Genomic DNA, 20,458 nt, shown 5'->3' on the forward strand with positions numbered 1-20,458 from the left:
CCTTCAGCTCCTTGCTGAAGTTCTCCTTAAAACAGAGTCTGAAAATCTTGCTTAATCGAGGACCTGAAAATGCAGTTAGAAAATACTGTGAAAGAGCTTGGATGGCTTTTGGGGTGGAGCTAAGCCAAAAGGAGGGAGAGAGAATCTGCAGCCACTCCCAACATGCACAGGAGAGCTGACATCTCAAATTGCTGGCTGCAGCATTCCCTGAGACGTAAATCAGGCCATTCATGAAGGGGCTGCTCTGCCAATACACATAGAGAGAAATAGTAGACGGAAAGCAGCAAATCTGCATTAGATCTATCTCTAGCATAGCAGAAATCCTTTACACCAGTTAGATGAGAGAAACTGATGTTTGCAAACCACAGAAGGTTTGGCAAGGGTAAAATTGTACATGCTGATGAGCCCCCAAAGAATTTTGACCTGTGAAGGATATTTAACTACTGAGAAAGATTTATATCCAATAATATACAAATGTAGAAGTGAATACAGGGTATGGGGAACTAGAAACACACTGCAAACATCTTCCTGCTCACACCACACCAGCACTGAGAAATAATTCAAGAAAATACCAAATATATAAGCAGTGAAAAAAGCAAGAATCCTTAACCAGAGAAACTCCTCGGTATGATCTGTTACTGTCTGCATTTGGTATTTAAAAGCCTTATTGCTACAAAATGCTGTACTAGGTCCTCGCACAGACTCTGCTATGGGGAACTTGTTGTCTACCAGTCACTGTCAAGGAGGTTTTAGGTTACAGTGGCACAAGAGCCAAGTGATGTATTATTGATAGCCTAGGCATTAACTGAACACAGATTTCTCAAGCCTCAGGTCGATGAAACAACCACAAGGCTATCAATCTCTCACCACCACTATGCAGATGTGTTCACCCTCTAAACGACATTTCACAAAAATAGTTTGCAATAAAACTTCCATATTAATCCTATTCAGACCGCAATGTCATGAAGTCAGAGGTTTTCCCAACCAGCTTTCTCCCCACCTGCAACACGAGCCTGATACAAAAGAAGATTCCATCCAGTGAAGTCACAGCAATATATGTTCACTATCTGCTATTAGAGCAGAGAGTTGGCATTCCTTCTGTGCATATTTGTAGACAATGCAAGAATCCACATCTGTAATTGCATTGGATCTGGCTGAGCTGGAGTTCATTTCCCCATAGCAGCCCTCACAGTGCTGTGCTTTGCCCTAGGAGCTGGAAAGGTGTTGATAACACAGCCATGTTTTGGCTGCTGCTGATCAGGGCTGGCACAGCATCAGTGCTGTCTCAACATTCCCCCCATCAATGGGCTGGGAGTGGGCAAGATCCTGAGACGGGACACAACTTAATTTACTAAAGGTATATTCTAGACCATATGATGTCAGCTCAGACACAAAGCCAAGGAAAGAAGGGAGGATGGACATTCATTATTTACAATGTTTGCCTTCCAGAGCAACCTCCACACCTGCTGAAGCCCTGCTTCCCAAGAAGTGGCTGAACACTGCTTGATTATGGGGAGTAGAGAATAAACCTTACTTTTTTCCTCTTTGCTTGTGCATGCCGTTTCTGCTGTTGCCTTAGTAAACTGCCTTACCTCAATCTATAAACCATCCCCTTTTTTCCTAGATTTCAACGGTTACCCACAATTGTTATAAACATGTCATAAAGACTCATTAAAGAATGTGATAACCAATATATCTCAGCAGAGAACAGTAGATGCAGAACTCAGTCTCTTTCTTGGGAGTTCAGTAAATATGACCAAGGACACTTGCCAATGTCCATATTTCATTCACAAACTCAAACCCCAATTCCTCTGCCAGTCTGACTACTGCTGCACACCATTCTTATTCACCAAAATTAAAGGGTCATTAAAGGAAATTCTTAATGCAAAAGCTTAAAAGGAACAAGTTCTGCCACTTTTAAAGCTTTTTGTTTGGTATTTGGTCTTAAGCAGAAGGAAAAATTTGTAACCCAACCTTATTATTTTAAAAGCACGTCAAGGCAGAAGTTGTCTTCAGCCACCTGTTGAAACACTTTATACTAAAGAGCAGATTCAGCATTTGCACGTTCCCAAATCCTGTTTTGAAGTAGACAGGAGATTACTTTCATGGACACAACCATCAGCATCTAGCCCTGTGCCTGGCATCTCACCTGAAGAGCAATAAATTAACACTAAATAATCAAAACCAACAGAAAAATAATGGAGAGATTAGGCTTCAAAATGATATTTTTATTGTAACTGAACAAAGGACACAAGCTCCAATTAACATAAAAATTTTGTACTGAGTTATGGCAAACACAGGACCAGTATGCTCAGAGCACAGACAAATGATTTTCAACTTAAATTTATAACACAGGCTGAAATTCATCAGCTGAAAAGCAAAACTTGGAATACATATGAACAGAAGAACAGAATATGGGATTATTCTTTTAATTAAGTATACCAAATTATTTGATAGTAACCATTTAAAAGTATTTCAATACATGCCGAAGTAGCTAAAGTTAAAATTATTAGCAAGGTATGTAGATATAAAGTTACAAGAAGTATTTTGGAGTTGTATAAAAGATGTAACTTTCCCCCTCCCCTGGACAAAAGCTATGTAAGGTACTATCCTGGCAAGAGACTATTCTCTACCTGCATGCAGTCCTGCTGACAAACCCCGACTGAACCAGCTTTCTGGAACTTAACCTGCAGGCAGATTGACTCTCACAGCATGTAGTCAGTGATGAAAATCTCTGTGAAAACAATCTTTTGGGCCAAGATGAAACAGAAGCAAGTTTTTTGATAAAATAGCTACTATAACACACTTGTTTTGAAGGGGGAAAAGAAATCACATCCTAATCTACTTCTCTTCCCTGTTACTAAATGGATTTTTAAAAAAGTTTTTTTTTGTGTTTTGAATTTTCCCCCTGAATAGTTTATAGTCAAAATTTTATTTGAATCTGCAACAACGCCATCAATGGTCTTACCCATCACCTAAGTCTGAGCTCAGAGGCTTTGCCTGTGTAAGTCACAAAGTCATCGAAATCTCACATATCCTTTAAATTATTTAAAGAAATATTTACATCTCCTGATTAAATATTCACTCAGGAATAAGTTCTAACCAGTTAATGTACACTTGGAAGTCATCCTTTCTCTGAAAGTACCGCAGCTTCTGGTTTTTTGGTCAACACCCACGGCAACCAAGCACATTATCTGGAGCTATTCCGCTCTGCTGCAGTTGCCTGTATCGCCGGGACAGAGCTGCTTGAGAGGTTCAAAGTTGTGTAAAAGTGGATCACCAAGAGCTTCCTAATCTTTTAAAGCTTGCAGAACATGTGTTGTTCAAGTCAAGGTGTCATGAGTTTGCCTGCTTTCAACAGAAGGAAGGTATTCCCCATGGAAGTCCTTTCCATGCTTGGTGTGCATGTCCTGTGACTGCTTTAGGTCACAGCAGAAAGCTGGCATTTGTTATGGACATTTAAATCAATTTTATGTGATCTGTAAAGATTTCAGAATATGCAAAATTTCACTCAAATGAAATTTCACTCAATATGCAAAAGTCCAAATGTATCACAATTACTTTAATCAGAATATTCTTCATAAAAAAAAAAAAAAAAAAAAAAACACCAGCTATTTTTGGCTCCCTTATTACTTAATCCACAGAAAAATTAAGTGAACAGTAAACACAGAACAGCAGCAAAGTGTTTTTAACGCCCAAATACTGCATTCAGCCAATTTACCTTCAGGACAGTTAAAGCTCTGTGAAACCTCAATCAATAAATAGTTGAAAACAGCTTTTTCTGCTACTTCCCTGGTTTAAATTTGTATGCATTCAAGTGAATACAATTCTTAGGTTTTTGATATTCCATGAAAGGCAGCAGACAATTTTAGAGTATCTTTACCACGTTTCAGGAATGTCAAGTAATATTCCTATACATTGTTTTAAAATTGAAAATACGCCACTGTAAAATTTTAGCATACTTCAAAGCCCATAAATTCTAGCTGTAAATTATAAAATGGAAAATTAGTCTCTAGACTGTATTTTTGTGAAATCAGTTTTATTCTTGAATTTTCTTCTAATGCAAACATCGGCCTAAAAAAAAAAAACAAACCACCTAGTGAAGTCGGACCTTCAAAAATCTACAAAGTGACTTCCATGCTGAAATCTCCAAGGTAATCTCAATTTATGAGGAAGAGAACAGCCCCCTTGTTTTGGGATACATGAACCATAAAGACTTACTGATTTGAAATTACAGCTTCACCACAGCAATTTCACACTTCAGATACAATTACAGTAATTCTCAGGAGGATCTTGCTGTAAGCAGCTTTCTTTGCAAACTGTACAGAATATGAACTCTATAGTTGAACTAGACACTGACTTTTTCTAGAACTGTACATCTCACTGTACATATTGCTTTGGAAACAACTAAATACAATGGTCCATATCATGCAAGCCATGAGACTGTCAAAACTTCTTTTGTTCCACTAACTTCAAATAAGTTTGTACAAATAATTTAGCCAATCTAGATAAATACTGCACATGGAATTACACTGAAATATGCTTGGGAGTCGATGTTTTCTATAAAAATATGCTACTATGACTAAAAGCATTAAGTACTAACTGCCCACCTCAATATCACCATGTACAGTTCCATTGTCAGATGTGCTCTCTATAATGTACACAAAATCAAGAATGGTCATTGTACATTTTATAATACTGGGTGCAAAATAAAAACAGAATAAAAAACCCAAACCACAACCCTGCTGGTTCAAGCCATACTACATGTATTTCATAATAGATTTTAAGAGAAGTGTAAAATTTAGGCTACCATGAATTATGGAATATCCCAGAGTTAGTATTTTAGTTTTAAAACTTTAAATTTTACTACTTAGAAGAAATATTAATGAGAAAACCTTGACCTAGTGCCAGTATGTAGTCACACATTTAAAGACAGTGACTGTAAGCAATTACAAAACCAATAATGTCATCAAAGCACTGGTAATACCAGAAATGACTTGTTGACTGCACAGTTAGCAAAGCCATGAGATGAACATATTTATATACTCTGACTATACTTGGTTAATGACTTTATACCTGAGATGAAAATTGAGAGGTAAGAGAACTAGTTATGGTGTAAATAATTATCAGATGAAAAACAAGCACACAAAGAGAGCTACATTTTTAAAAATATATGCAAAAAGATCACAACTGACATTTTCCCCTTTTGATTATTTTCATTCTGCTATTCAAACACTTGAACTCACTTTACCATGTGACAGATTGTGTTCTGAAACTATTTTAAAGGCTTCTGTGAGTCCAATGCTTTAATAATTCATGGAGTTTTGAGTAGAAGCAACATACTCTACTCTCTCGTCCTATGAAATTTAAGGCACCCATAAGTAGCAAACTTCATGCCAAGTTTCCATTCTAGGGAAAAATAAATCTGATTTTCCCCCTCAACAGAAAATAACAATAACCATGAATTCATAAAAGTGATCAGAATGCCACATTCTCTGTCAGTGAGGCAACAGCTTAGTGATATTTAGCTTAAAACCCCGTAAATCTATAGAGCTACTACTGAAGCCACAGAATCTTCACTAGCAGATTAGAAAATGTGATGGAACAGAAAACTTGTATTAAATTCTGGAAAAGCTAAAAGGTAGAAGCAGAGCAAGGTTGGGCCCCATGTAACAATGGAAGAAAATAAATGGGAAACATTTCTCCATGATAGATACACTTAATTTATACAGCAAACTTCGAAGTTTAATGGATCACTGTACCACAACAATGAGTGCAAATACATGTTTTTGTGGGCAGGAGCACTGCTAAAGAAGCATATTCTGTTTTCATCAGTATGGAATGACACTAAATCACTTCTTTGATGAACGGAAATTTCATTCCATACGTCAGAAAACGTATCTACGATTTATTACCAGAATCAGCCCCAAACACTTCCCATAATCACAAAGCTCAAGTAATATGTAGCCATTAGACACAGAAAGATATACAGGATTTTGGTTACAACTGCAGTTAGCTTCAGATTCTGAAGCTTAATTCTTTGCCTCTGCAGCTTCCTTATCATGCTTTTCCTTTGCTTTCTCTTTTTCCTCCAGTTTTTCTTCTTTCTGAAGCAGTGACATAATCTCAGCAACCTGGCTGGTGCCAATATCAATATCTTCCTTGTCAATCAACTCTACAACCTACATGAACATAAAATGAAATTGAGAGTGCATTTAGTTTTTACATGACGGAGGTGTTTTCCTGTAATAAATTTTGTTAAGACAACAAAAGTATTCAGTTCTCATGTTCAAGAAAAGCAGCATTATTTTTCTTACATGGAAGACAAATTCAAACCAAAACAAGTACTTCAAACACATGCAGAGTATTAAAAAAAAAAAAAAGCTAAAATGTACACTAAAAGACCTAGCACTTTTGACTTTTGTGTGTGCAGCAAACAAAGACATTTTAAAGCACTGGTAAAACACACCCATTTATTTCATCTGTCTCAATGGAAAGCTGAGATACAGTATCTTTTGAAAAAGTTTTTAAGACAGTAATTTATAGGCTTAATTTTATTTTAATTTTATTTAAGAAGATCTACTGTACTAGACAGGCACAAATTTAGAAAAACTGAAAAGTAGTGGGGCTAGGCCTTTCAGAAAGCAAATGAAAAAAATAATCTAGTAAATTATTCCAAATTCCTTTAAATAGTTTTTTGTACAAATGTATTCTTGGCATATCTCCTCAAGTTCCTAGAATTATTCTGCAATATATGCAGAATTTACAAGTACATTTTATCTTGCTAAATGCGCAATAGCTGTTTAGAGCAACGGGGAAGATAATCACCACTGGGGCAGTAGAGAGGAAAAATGCGTTTCTAAAGGCTGATACTGTATTTTCTAGCTGGCCATAGTTTAAATGCTATTTCTGTATGGAGTAGCAGAATGACTTGTGGGAAACTAAGTTTCAGGACAAATCTAAATTTACCAAATAAAAAAGAGACAAGAAAATGAAGGTGAAAGGCAGAGAAAACCTGAGACTGTTCAGCAAAATGAGAGAACAGGACAAATCAGGCAACAAACACAAGTCATTTACAGTGGACTTAAAGGACAACTGGTCGTCTTTCGTCTTTCAAGCACAGGAAATACAGATCCCAATGAAACATCTGAAGTATACAAGTAGGCAAGAGAAGTTACTATTTTGTATTGATATGAAATACATCTATGGATGTTATGTCGAGATTTTTGCTAACAAAGTAGTTCTACTCCCTCCCATTTTTAAGTAGTAACAAAACCACCGTATTTTACAGAACTTGACAGACATACAGGAAAACCTACAGCTTTTAAGGTAATGTGGTAATGGACATGGATTTTCTCCCCTTCCAAAACCAGCCATGTAGATTCTCAAGATGCTGTTACGTAAGATCTATTTACAATACATAGCAAAAACCTCACAGGCATCAAGTAAAGACTCTTGTGAAAGACTGCACCATGAATTTATGCCCAAACAGGTCCAACGTTTGAAAGATTTACTTTCTTTAAGAAGTCCACAAACTTACCTTAACAACATTATCTATATCAACTTGGCCATCCTTGTTTTCATCTAGTGCTTCTGCAATCCTTGTTAGCTTCTCCTCTGGAATCTTCTGAATTTGTTTCATTGCATTAATTAGCTCAGCAATGCTGATGAGATTCTTCCTGAAGAGAAAGCACAAACTCTACATGACAAGCAGTTACTCTAAAGGAATAAGCTTGACAAAAGGCAGTACTGGAAGCTACTACGCTGCAGTATGCTTGTAAAATTACTCATTAATTATTTATAATCCTGAACAGAATGCAAAAAAGGCAAAAAGGAGTTACTGATCAGCAAGCAGATTTTTATCTTAACATCAAATGTCATGCTTTTAGTTTCCATATGTTTTATTGAACAAATACAAGTACCCAGAAGCACTTGAAATAAAGTTTTCTGTGCTTCCCAGACTGTGTATCTAATGCCCTTTGTCCCCTCACTCCCCATTTACCAAAGATATAGTGCTATGTTTCTGGCATCCTTTTATATTTATAGGCTGGCTGACAGAAAATCAATGAGTCACAGGAAAACAAAAGCTGAGAACTAATCACTTGAGCAATTGAGCTGTTTTGTTAAATCAGCTTCATTTGCTCCTGTCAAGGACCTGACTCTGATGAAGGAAGGACTAGCAGGTTTCAGATGTTACACTCCCTGCTCACTGATCTCATGAAGTTCAAGCTGTCTGCTGCAACCTAAAGCCCTTGTTTTATTTACTCATTATTAATTACAAAGTATAATTACATTCAGTACAAGTAGATTCTACATTGTATTGTTAGTTTACAAATTCAGATGGTTTTGATCAACAACTTCTCTGTGGCACCATTCATATGGCTGCCTTAATGCCATTACACAAAATCTGCAACAAATGACCGTTTGCCCTGGGGAATGGAAAATACAGAGCTCAGAAGCAACAAAAGCAGAATTCCTATTTCTGTTTTGTTATGCTCTTTGAGAGCTGGGATACTCACTTAATGAATCACACAAAATGGTGCAAGCATAAACCAGATTAATAAAGTGTTCATGATCACAACCATGGGAATGTGTGTCACAGCTTCTGGGTATTTCAGTGTGTGTAACAAGCAGTATATGACTATTTAACATAGGATTGCCTGGAAGACTCTCCAATAACATTAAGACCTGAATAAGTGTTGATAAATGTATTTTGTAATGAAACTATTAGGAAAGACCTTTCATGGAAAATCCATGTGTTAAAAAATTGAAATTAAGTAAATCTTTTGGAAAGGGAGTGTGTAAAATTATCTCCTCACTTCCATTAGACACATTTCCCCACTTGCCTCTAGACACCGCGGACCCTTGCCATTTTTCTCCTCCTTTATTACTGAATAACAACAAATACGGACATGCTCACACACTGTTGTGCACCTTTTCAGTCAATGGCACAGGGCAAAATTACTGTGTGAGGAGCATGACCAAGGGAATGTTTCACCTGTAATCCTGTTAGTGCCAGAGGCATGGGCAAGATGGTAAAATTCTAATCAATCCTCTGACTTTCAGAATACCTTCAGAACCTGGGAAATTATACATCCTTTTTTCCTTCATCAATTCAACTACAGTTAATGTTAGAAAATAAAGAAAATCTGCAACACAATTTTGTTAATTTTGTTTTTTAAAATCAATTATCTCAATATTCTAAAAAACAAGTTATTCACCAATTCTTTTCTAACCACACATCAGACAAAAGCAAGGGTGAAGGTGAACAGCCAGAGACAGATCCAGTGCTCCCAGATCACTTACTCAGCAGGAGTATCTTCACCCTCCAGCTTTGCATCTGCTGTCTTTTGACTTGTTTCTAATTCCACAATAATTTTGTCTATCTGACCAATCATTCTGTTCACTCTCTTCGTCAGTCGCTTGCTTGCCTTTGACTCTTCCACTGCCTCTTCCTGACCAGTTTTAGAAAGCTCCTTTATCTCTTGCAAGTCCTAAAAGAAATGGTCAAGAGAAAGAAAAGTTTCTGCTGATTTAAATTTGCAACAACAGACACTACTGACTTCAACCAGCAGTTCAAGACATGAGCGATTTGTAGACAAAATACAAGTGTAGAGACATACAGACTGTTACCCCAGTCACCCTGGGAACAAAAGCAGGAGCAGGATTCTCATCTGCTGGGAACTACTCCAGCGATAACAATTAGCCTTTGAACATGTTACACAAACGAGGCTCTGCATTGTCACATACAAGGTTCATTCACTTAGCTTCCAACTTCAGACTAACAGACAACCCAGAAAGATAATCTTCAAATTTGGGGATCATTTCTGCTAAAATTAAATGGGAACAGAAAAAGAACTTCCATGCCACATTTTTTACCTCATTATACTCCTGGATATCATCCTTCAATTCTTCAAGCTCCTCCTTTTCCTTTGTTAGTGATTTTTTCTGTTCCTGCAGCTTGGTGCAAGCATCACTCAGCACATCAATCTCCTCTTTGGTGATTTCCTCACCCTGTACAGAAAACATACACAAATTAGTGAAAGGCACATTTGTGATCTTCCTCCAAGATTTTCAGTCATTTAGAAAAAACAGAGAAACTCAAGATTCTTTTTTCATGTTTGGAGTCACTACTATCACATAGTCATTTTGAGGCTAATGCAAAGATTTTAAATGGTAAGGCAGTTATTTTGCTATGGTAAACAATTTTTTGAAGCCTGCCAGAAATAAGTTGAGCTAATGTAATTGATTATGTGAGTTCTGGCTATTCAAAATTCCATACCTAATCATCTTATTTTAGAACACTTTATTTCATTCATTCCTGGGTTAAGCAATTAAAACAACTGAGAAACAATTCACCATGTATGGGAAAAGATAAATTACACCAGAAAAACTGTAAAGTTTGGAAAGTTGAGCTGTAGAAAAGTTATCTTGAATAACCTCTGTGAGAATGAGGATGAACATCCATAGTTTGTGAAATCTCTTGATTAATTTCTCTAATCTCTTGAATAGCAAGGAATAAAATATGCACAGGCCATTCCATCTACAGACAGTGCAAGTGCCCCCCAAAACAGGTATATTAATTGCAATAATGGAGACAGATAAAGGAGATGCTCTGAGATGTTTTGTGCTGACCAGCTTCTGCACTGATGAATTTTCAATCCACTAAGTAGTTGTTTTTAACAGACAGAATGTGGGAAAGGGCTAAAAGTGAAGCAATTCATCATGGTTCTCACATGAAAGCTCTGAATCTTTACATTCAAAAGTATGAAAATGTGTGGTTATCCAGAGTACCTTAATGCCTTCCAGTACTGGTGCTGTATCTATCAGTGCCTCTGAGTGCACTGCTGCACCTGCCCGTGCCAGTTCTGGTTCAGTATCCATTGCCACCTGGCTTTTTTTAGCTTGCAGAGCAGTTGCTTCAAGATCTGCTGCTGGTTCCACCACTTTCTAAATTTAAAACACTTCATTAGGTTTCATTTAAAACAACCAAAACATTTGCTGTATTAGCATCAGTAAAGAATGACTTGTCAAAATAGAAATAGTTGCCGAAGTAGACACACACATTTTTATGAGAAGAGGCTAAAAAACTGCAACATACTGAGTGGTTTCACATTAACATACCCACTTATATTTAAAGAACTAGTTCTGTGAGCTCCTGAGGCTTAATTCACTAACAAAGCAGGCCAGCAGCTTTTACAGTCAAATATTTATACAACAACATGATCAGGTTAATGACAAGTAGAAAGAGCAAAAGATAAGAACATTTAAAATGTGGGGTGCAGAAAATTAAAAAAAAAAAAACGAAGAAACAAAATCACTACCTTTACTATAGACAAAGAAGTCTTCTCTTACTGCTTTAATTAAGAAGGAAGAGAAATCAAAGATAAGTAAGACTGAGCCAACATTTTATAGTAACTCTCGTGTTGCAGTCAGTTTAAATATTCTCTTACATCTTCCATATGTGGATTTAAAGTCCAGATTCTTGCAGACAATACTCAGAGCAGAGGCAATAACTCATAAACTGCTAGTTTTCACATCATTTGACATTTACTTCTCCATAGTGAGCAGAACTTACCATGGCTGCAATTTCAAGGGCTTCTTTGGCTTTCTCTGCAGCTTCAGACATTTTCTTTTCTTCATTTTCTTTTCTGATGGCTTCCTCTTCCTGAAGTGTTGCTTCCAGCCTCACTTTGTTATCTATTTTTTCACCTTCAACTTCTGCCACTTTCACTTGAGCCTCTTTGGCCTAAAAATAATAAAAGTAGTCTAATAGAAGTGTGTATATATACATACAGGTATGGCTGCATAATATAAGTTTAGATAACCTGACTGAGATACTGAGATTTTTTCGTAAGTGAAAGGTGTATTCTAGATCTTCTTACGCTACTACTGTCTGCTGTCATGTAATCCAATATTGCCCTGTGTTTGCTGTATCCTCATACCTCTGCACATACAACACAACTTCTGTGTTTGAAGGTCATTCAAGTAAACAGATCTATGATTTAGTTTTTCAAGGAAAAGCAAGGAGCTGAGAAGAACACGTAGTCGTCTGGATGGATTTTCAGTCATGACACTGAAAGTTAGTTATACACTACGTCCATCAATACTTACAGCACTGTCTGGTAGTGTCTGAAGGGTTGTTTTGAGCTGATCAGCTGGAGAAAGGGTATCTGGAAGATACATGGCTCTGGACAAAATAAGCAATGAAGTAGGAATTTCCTGGTTCAGGTGCAGATCTAACCACTGTAAGTGCAATACAAAAAACAAGTCTTCAATTTTAGGATGTTTTATACTTTTTTACAGATAAAATCAAGTAGTAGTAAATTCAACTTTTTACCACTACTTGTCAGTCAATACCCTAGCACAGAACTACAGATTATAACCAACTAAGAATTAGAGCCATTGCAATGAAATATAGGAAGACATATATTGTTTGAAGAAGTATTTCAAGAAGTATTGAATGAGTATTTGAACAAGTTGTTTGTTTCACATGCATCTTAAAACCACAGAACCATTTAGATTGGGTAAAAGACCACCCATTTAGTTCCAAACCCCTGCCATGGGCAGGGACACTTTCCACTAAGCTGTTACTCAGAGCTCCATTCAGCCTGGCCTTCCACACCTCCAGGGATGGGGAATCCACATCTCTGGACAACCTGTGCCAGCGTCTCACCACCCTCACAGAAAAGAATTTCTCCCTACTATCTAATCTAAACCTCCCCTCCTTCAGCTAAAGGCCACTCCCCCTTGTCCTATCACTACATGTTCTTGTGAAAAACCCCTCTCCAGCTTTCCTGTAAGCTCCCTTTAGGTACTGAAGGTGCTATAAGGTGTCCCTGGAGCTTTCTCTTCTCCAGGCTGAATAACCCCAACTCTCTCAGCCCATCTACATAAGAGAGGTGCTCCAGGCCCCTGTAACCAACTTAGTGGCCTCCTCTAGATGTGTTCCAACAGACCTTACTCTAAACCAGGCAGCAGCAAGAGACAACTGATCTACTTGGTGATAACTTCCTTAGAGCAAGATAATAATTGACAAGACAAACTTTCAAAATTGCAAACATATTTTGGATATGTTTAAATTTAAGTATCTATCTCCATCATCAAAGCATCATGGTCAAAAGGCAGCAACCCACAGCTACTACATACTTACAAAGCACATGTGACAAAAGCTTGTTAAGAAGAAAGACTGTTTTAACCAAGCCTTTAATGATAATCAAATTCATGAGGATCAAAACGACTTCTCAGAATAGGACAATAATCAGAGCATCAGAGCAAACAACTGGAATTAGGTCTGTGTATTCAGTCTTGCAAAACCAAACCTGTTTAAGCTGTTCCTTGAGACGCTCCTCTGTCACACCAAGAGCTCTCATCCCTCGGGCACGACAAGCTGCCTGCAGTTCTTTAACAGTCAGGGTATCAACTCCCTCTTCAGCAATCATCTGCACAATGGAAAGGAAATTTGACGGCGTTAAGAGTTCGAAAGAGACACCACCAGCACTGCCCAGGCACGTGTTACAACAGCCACTAGAGGCTGCTGTGGTAACACAAAACAGCCTCAGCTGCTCCCACAGCTCCAGCCATGGCCAGCCAACCTCTACGCTGATATTTCTATCAGCTCCCTCACAAATTATAGTTTCCTAGAAATGTTTTTCTTTGTGATACAATTAATTATTTTCATTTCAATTAATGGTAGATTTTAAAAAGGCCAGCATTTTCTTAATAAATAAGGATGCTTCTGATTTTAAGCTCTTCAAGCCTTTTTGTTCAAAGTTCTCAAAAACAAGACAATTAAAACAAGAAAAGAAAATGCCTAGAAAAACAAATATACATATATCCACACACACTCATTACTGTTACGTGTCAAAATTATGAAGCAGTGCCTATTCAGAATGACTCACTTTGTCATCTGCTTTTATGCTCCTCAACCTCATTGTCAGCTGGAAGCGGAGAAAGTTATTTGTCCCAATTGACTGAAGTTCCAACAATTTACAAAGTGCCACCAGCTGAGGCCTGGTCAGATTGTCCAGTGTCAACTCATCTTCAAACAGTTTAGAGAACCTTAAGATCTCCTCATTACTCGGTCTTTCACCAGTTTCCCTGATCTGTGAGAAAAAAGGACAGAGATACAAAGCTTTTCAAAGCGAATGTTATGGTTGGGCATTATTTTTAATAAAAACACTCTCCTAGTTTGTCAAGCACTTTGCAACAGTTTTGGGATAAGAAATAGCACATAAGGAAGCAATGAAATAAGTTTTTTTAAAAAAACAAACAACTTAGGAAAAAGAACTGATGGTGTTGACAGTTTCCAACAACACTACATAATGTACTTAAGATAAAACTAACAAAACAAAAATTAGATGCACCTGTGCACTAAGGATTAAGTCTAGAGGAATTGCACTGCCATGAAATACCTCAAGAAATATGTGTATATATGTATATATATATATATATATATACACCTTTGACTTAATAAATAGTTGCTACAGGAGCTACACTGGCAAGTATTCTGGTACCATACTTTCTAAATAGAGAAACACATAAGATAAAGATGGGAAAATAAAGTAGTAAGTTCACTCAATGGCAAAAAATTTGCAACACTGGTGTCCCCATGAAACACAGATTAGGACACTTAACTACCTGCTTCTCTCCAAGACCACATCTGTTACAATACTCTTTTGCTTTCAATTCTTAGATGTTTTGCAGCACCTCAGTGCAAATGGTTTTGTACTTGAAGTTATTCCAAAGTATAAAGCACTGTTTGGGAAAGGACTCTATCCTTTGTGATGGCAGGTTCCATGTAACTGCTTGTACAAATGCAAAGTTAAGCTTTTTAGTGATGTGCTGCCAATGACTTCCCAGTCATTAAATCCAATTAGTGGAAGCTGAAACAACAGTTCAAAGAAATAGGAGAAAAATTCCCTAGTCTCATCAGGTCATAGTAAAGTATTATCACCAGTCTACATGTTGATTTTTCTATTTTAAGTATGCCTCCAAAAGCTTGTTAGTGACATCACTGCATCAAAAATCTACAGAACTTAAAATTAAGTACTCTCAGTCACTTAACATGTTTGGTCTAATCGTACATACCAAAAAAACCCCATTCCCAATACCTCTGCTTTTTTAGAATCCTGTAGGGAAAACATAAAACTAGGTGACGTCAAGTACAGTTTGAAAACCTAACATTACCTGTACTGCCTGATTTATCATGCTTACCTGTTTTACCTGCAAACGCAAATATTTTAGTGAACAGCTACTGAGTAGAGGAAAAGGTAAAAAATCAGGAGACAAGATGGCCTTGGGCCCATTAACGTCCAGGATACTTTTGTAGCAGAGAAACCATCTTGAAGAAAGAAAGGTCAAAGGCCTTGTCCCACTTCACCAGTGCCTTCACCATAGGAGCCAAAAATGGCACTTCAAAAACACAGGAAGTATTTTCTCCTTTGTTTAAAGATGAATTTTGAAAGAGCAAAGCATGTGTTTCTTGAAAGTACCAACTGAAGCTTTCTAGCTACAAAGCAACAGAGACAAATTCTGGAATTATACAGCAGACATGTTAAGCCTGTATTCAATGGTTCTTGTAGCATCAAATACTTTCACCACAGAAGCTGCTGTAAAAGAATAGCAAAAAGGTGGGAAACATTTAAGCTTCTTCTTGCTCTGACATTTATTATCCGGTACACTGAAACAAGATCAATGAAGTTTGTCTTTGTGGCACAAATGAGAAATATAAAGCTGTAAAAAGCACACCCACACATATGAAATGCAGGGCTTGAAACGTCTTTTTTAGTCATCAGAGAAACTTGAGACTTCCTCCTGCCAATGTGGAGTGAAACATCATTTATTTCCATGGAAATTAATGGCCAAATGTAAATTCTCAGTAGCAGTTCTTTCAGGAGAAAATGAAATGTTCCGAACATAAAGCATGGCAGTGGCAAGTTCCCAAAGCCTGCAGGGGCAGTGCCTCAGCCACTAACTGCTATAACTAACCACCACTTACAATGTTCTGCAGATTCAAAAGAACAGAAACAGATGACTTCATAGAGGCTTCCAAGTACATGGACTCGGCAAGAAGTTACTGAATGGCAAAATATGCCACCATAATTATGTGAGGTGATCTACATGGCACTATCAACATCATCTTATCGTCCCACACTTTATTCTTAGCTCTGACATGCAGGAAAAGCTTAAGGTATTTTTACAGGGCTTGTAAAGTTCATGTCTGAAACCCCTGGGCTTATGTGCCTTTTTCTGTGCAAATACACACTCTCTCCAAAGAAGGGGACCACTGCCTTTCTTTCAACAAAGTACCTGGTGATATTGTTGGCTCCACCTCTTATTCAACAGCCCCACTATTAAGAGAAATCAGAGATAAATACTGTCCTGAAAAGACTTAAGAAAGCATTTTTCATCTCTCCAGGGCATACCTTACTCTCACCTACAGTTTGGTGAAAGGAAATGCTGTGAAACCTGAAGGCCATTATTGTAGGAGGCAGACGTCTGACACTTAAGTCTCTCTGTCAGCAACTGAACTTAAATAGAAAAAATTTGTACCAAGCACAGCAACTACATTCTAGTCAATAAAACAACTGTGCACTTAAAAACTGTTTTTACAAGCAGATTTAATTTTGACAAAAAATTTACATTTCCCCCCCCCACCATTAAGTTCCCATCAGTTAATTAGTAAAGAAGTTCTCTCCCAGTTTTCATACCCCATGTTAAAGAAGCAGTCAAAACCTACGTTAGGAACCACTGAGCATACCGTATTTCATGTTAAGAGTTAACTTATTAACAAATAAGTGAACAAGAAGCAAATGAGCAGAAATATAGTGCTTCTAGAATTGGAAAGTAAAAGCACCAGCTAGAACACCAAACTAAATAATAGGAAAACTTTGTAACGCTGACAAAAATTAATTTATTCTAAAAAAAATACTACATTGTGTTTCTTTAAGTCTAAAAAAAAATAAAGGTATGTGATGATTACCATTGACCAAAAAAAAATCCACAAAGTTTTTTTGCAGGAAGAGAAAATACATTTTCTAAATTTTTTTACCTTTTGAAAGAATGTTGAAAAATCTTTTGTAACATTTCCCTTGGCTGCTTTATTTTTTAAGGCCATCTCTTCAATGGTGTCTTGAAGGAATTTAGCCAATTCAAGCTTTACTCTCAATTCTTTCTTCAATCTTTCCTCCTGTTGAAAAAATATTTGTTTTTAAAAGTTCCTGCCAGAAACACATGGACTAAGTATCACTTCTGCCCCCAGACAAGTTATGTGAAGTAATTCTGGACTTCTGCTATAATACACACATTCCAAGCAGGCATTCACTCCTCCCAAAGATCCCCAAATCACAATGAACAAGCTGAAGAGCTGAAGAGCTCACTCAGCGCTCTGAGAGTGAAAACTTGTGGGCTCTTTTTGTGGAACAATTCTGAGAGAATCTAACTAGACGAAATAAAGTTTAAACAAACAAATAAAAAAGCATAGTAAGCTATTATAAATACTGAGTATACATATGAAAAACCTTGTATCAAAGTTTAAGACTACAAATGTTACAATGTCTATTTTAATACAACCAGAAAAATAAAAAAGACCAGAAAAAAAATAAAAATAAAAAAAAGTTTCTTTGTAGGAGTCATAGAAAATGGAAATGAGGACAGCAGAAAAGACAAGAGAGGCTTTCAACTCTGATAGCTAGGCACCTGTACTAGTTCATGATTGTATGTTAAACAGCATTAGTTCATGATTGTATGTTAAAAAGCAAGATCTTCAAAATGAGATAAGGAAGATAAAAGCACTACCCCAATACTGAAAAAAAAAATCAACTTTTTTAGAATTTTTCTAATTTCTTTACCAAGAAATCCCTAATTTTATTTAAAAATATGACTGGATTATAAATTCAGACCTGCTTACCTTTTTAGACTTTGTCTCAAATGTAGAGGGAAGCATATTAGGGAACAACTTAAGAGCTACTGGAAGCAAAAATTCCATAAATGGGACAACAAGAAAAACCAAGAAAGGGACCAGGCGAAAAAGATCAGCACATATTCGAAGAAACTGGAAGAGAAAAAAAATACTGATAAGCTAAAATTTAAATGCTTATTTTAAAAATACTTGATTTGATAATCTTATTATCACTTAGGCTCACACATATATATTTGATATAAAGAAATTTTAAAATAACACAATAAAAGGACATGACAAAGTCAGTTTTTAGTGTTTTTTTCAAGTTGCTATATACCAGAAAGTGCTGGAGTTTCACCAGTTTTCAACACTATAGAAAGTATTTCAAAAGCCTCACTGTGTCTCAATAGGATTATTGAACAAGTATCTCATTTAAACCTCTTAAAAGCACCTGAAAACAGGAGGTGGTCATTTGTTGTCATTAAAGCTGCTTAACTTCTTTTATGCATCTTTATTTGTGCTCCACCACTTCTTACATGCATGAGCTACTATGGACTAAGTAATCAAGAATAAAATGAAAGATCCCTCCCCTCTGCCTTATAACAATTGTAATGTACATTTAAATCCAGGGTAATGAGCCCAGCTTGGTAGGGTTTTTTTTTTAAACCACTGCTTTTCCAGAACAGTAATCCTCTGAAGCAGGGGGCATTCGTTACTGAATCTTGAACTGCGTGAAATACTGTCCCTGTGATTTCTGCACACTGACAAATATAAACATTAGGTTGTACAGTCTATTAAATATTCCAATAATTGTTGAAAGTTTAATAACTCAGTTTATCTTGGGGACTATTTAAATCTTGCTTGACTCTACTTCGTTTTACAAAGGAAAAAACTGGTTGTTGGGAATCCCATGAGTTTCTAAATCAGAGGTACACTCTGGTACTCTACCACCACAACACTGTCATTCCACATCAAGATTTGATAAATGCAGCTGTGAGTGGCAAATCTAGCAATATAAACACTATTACAAAAGTAAACCCATGCTCCCCACTCCAGCCCCTCCCCACAGCTCATGGCAATCAAGGGGAACAGCAGAAACAACAGCACAGATCCCATGTCCTCAGGACTGATTTGTTAGAATACAAAACCTGTAAAACTTTGTTCAGAATTTTCTTAGCAGCCAAAATCTTAAGAATTACTGTATGTGGAATGCATATGCTCTACAAATTCAAAGTTTGGCATTTTTCTTTGTATATAAAAAAAATTCAGTTTCCCAGAAGGGATGCTTTGGTCCATTGTTCACAGGCTCAAGGATTTTTCCATTCATTCCAACAACAGAAGGCAAATGACTACCATTGAGTTTAAAAAAAAAAAAAAAAAAAAACAACAAAAAAAAAACCCAAAACACGTTGGAAGAAAATTTTAAAACTCATAAGAAAAGTATACTTTCCCTAAAAAAACAAAACAATGAAAAAAAACCAAACCCAAACAAACAAACAAAAAAAACCTTCAAAAATTTCTATAGAGTACAGAGTTCTTGTTTTTCCCCAGTCTCTATCCTCAGACAGTGCGTGCAAGTATTTCTACAAAATCCATATCCAAGGAAGCAGTTTTACCACCGGATTAAGCCAACCTAATGCTAACCTGAGACGAGGTATGAAGAGCCATGAAGGTGCACTGGCAGTCGCACCACTGACCCAGCTAAAACTGACCCATAAATACACACACAGACAAGGGAAAAAGAATCAGTACAACCACGCGGGGGTGGGGCGGGAAAACTTGATTTAAGCACCAAGCTTTTCACAGCAGCACTGTGCCGGATCAGCTTTCACAAATCATGGAACTGCACCCTCGGCTAACTCAAGGAAAACAGCTTTAAGCAGGAACCTAATACAATGGTGTACGATTACACACACAGTATTTGGCAGCACAGCACGAGAACCTTGTGACTACTCTGTATCTGCTGCTACAGCTCGTGTATTCCACTCTTCCTTCCTCTGCAGGGAAGAGTTTGTAAAGCTGGCGGGCTTGCCACAAACTCCGTTGTGTTTGCCACCTCACTGCCGTGTCCTGAACCACCCTGCTGCCGGAGCCAGCACTAGAGCAGTTAGTTTCTTAAAAGTTAGTATCATGTTTTAGTTCTTCCTGCTTTCTCTCCTAAGTGTAGATATGTGACCCTGCTGAATCCAAACCTTGCCAGCAATTGTACAAGCAGAATTTTGGAACTGACTTTTAGTTTATATAAGCAATAGGTCCCTTTGCATTACCCATGCTGTAATTGCTTGTTCATGTGGTTAGATTACTTGGATATCTTTCCATTATTGCCTCCAAAGAGGAAGGAAAGGGCAGGCAGAAATAACTCATTTGTCAGTCTGCATGAAGATAAGATTTCCCTAGGACTGTCAGCTCATGTGCAGCTTAATACTTTTAAAGCAGTATATACTTCAATTTTTACTTTATATTTTCTGAAGTTCAGGAACTAATCCAGCACCAAAATGTTAAGACTTCTTTAAATCAGTCAGTATACTACAATTTATGATTGAACGGATAAAAAAA

The 20,458-nt window shown here is 37.0% G+C and overlaps 1 protein-coding gene across 1 annotated transcript in view; it reads right to left on the reverse strand.

Annotated features, from left to right (window-relative positions):
- Positions 1 to 2,207: 2,207 nt before the first annotated feature.
- Positions 2,208 to 20,458, reverse strand: part of LETM1 (leucine zipper and EF-hand containing transmembrane protein 1) — a 28,160-nt gene continuing 9,909 nt past the window's right edge. Inside the window, exons 4-14 of the mRNA XM_066317388.1 lie at positions 17,912 to 18,055; positions 17,054 to 17,191; positions 13,902 to 14,105; positions 13,323 to 13,442; positions 12,115 to 12,246; positions 11,579 to 11,749; positions 10,795 to 10,950; positions 9,880 to 10,014; positions 9,307 to 9,494; positions 7,541 to 7,679; positions 2,208 to 6,182 (exon numbers count right to left, since the gene is read on the reverse strand). Of these exons, the coding sequence (XP_066173485.1) occupies positions 6,033 to 6,182; positions 7,541 to 7,679; positions 9,307 to 9,494; positions 9,880 to 10,014; positions 10,795 to 10,950; positions 11,579 to 11,749; positions 12,115 to 12,246; positions 13,323 to 13,442; positions 13,902 to 14,105; positions 17,054 to 17,191; positions 17,912 to 18,055 (1,677 nt within the window). The 3' untranslated portion in view covers positions 2,208 to 6,032. The remainder of the gene's footprint in view (positions 6,183 to 7,540; positions 7,680 to 9,306; positions 9,495 to 9,879; positions 10,015 to 10,794; positions 10,951 to 11,578; positions 11,750 to 12,114; positions 12,247 to 13,322; positions 13,443 to 13,901; positions 14,106 to 17,053; positions 17,192 to 17,911; positions 18,056 to 20,458) is intronic.

Source organism: Sylvia atricapilla, chromosome 4 (genome assembly GCF_009819655.1).
Source record: "Sylvia atricapilla isolate bSylAtr1 chromosome 4, bSylAtr1.pri, whole genome shotgun sequence".
Lineage (NCBI taxonomy): Eukaryota > Metazoa > Chordata > Aves > Passeriformes > Sylviidae > Sylvia > Sylvia atricapilla.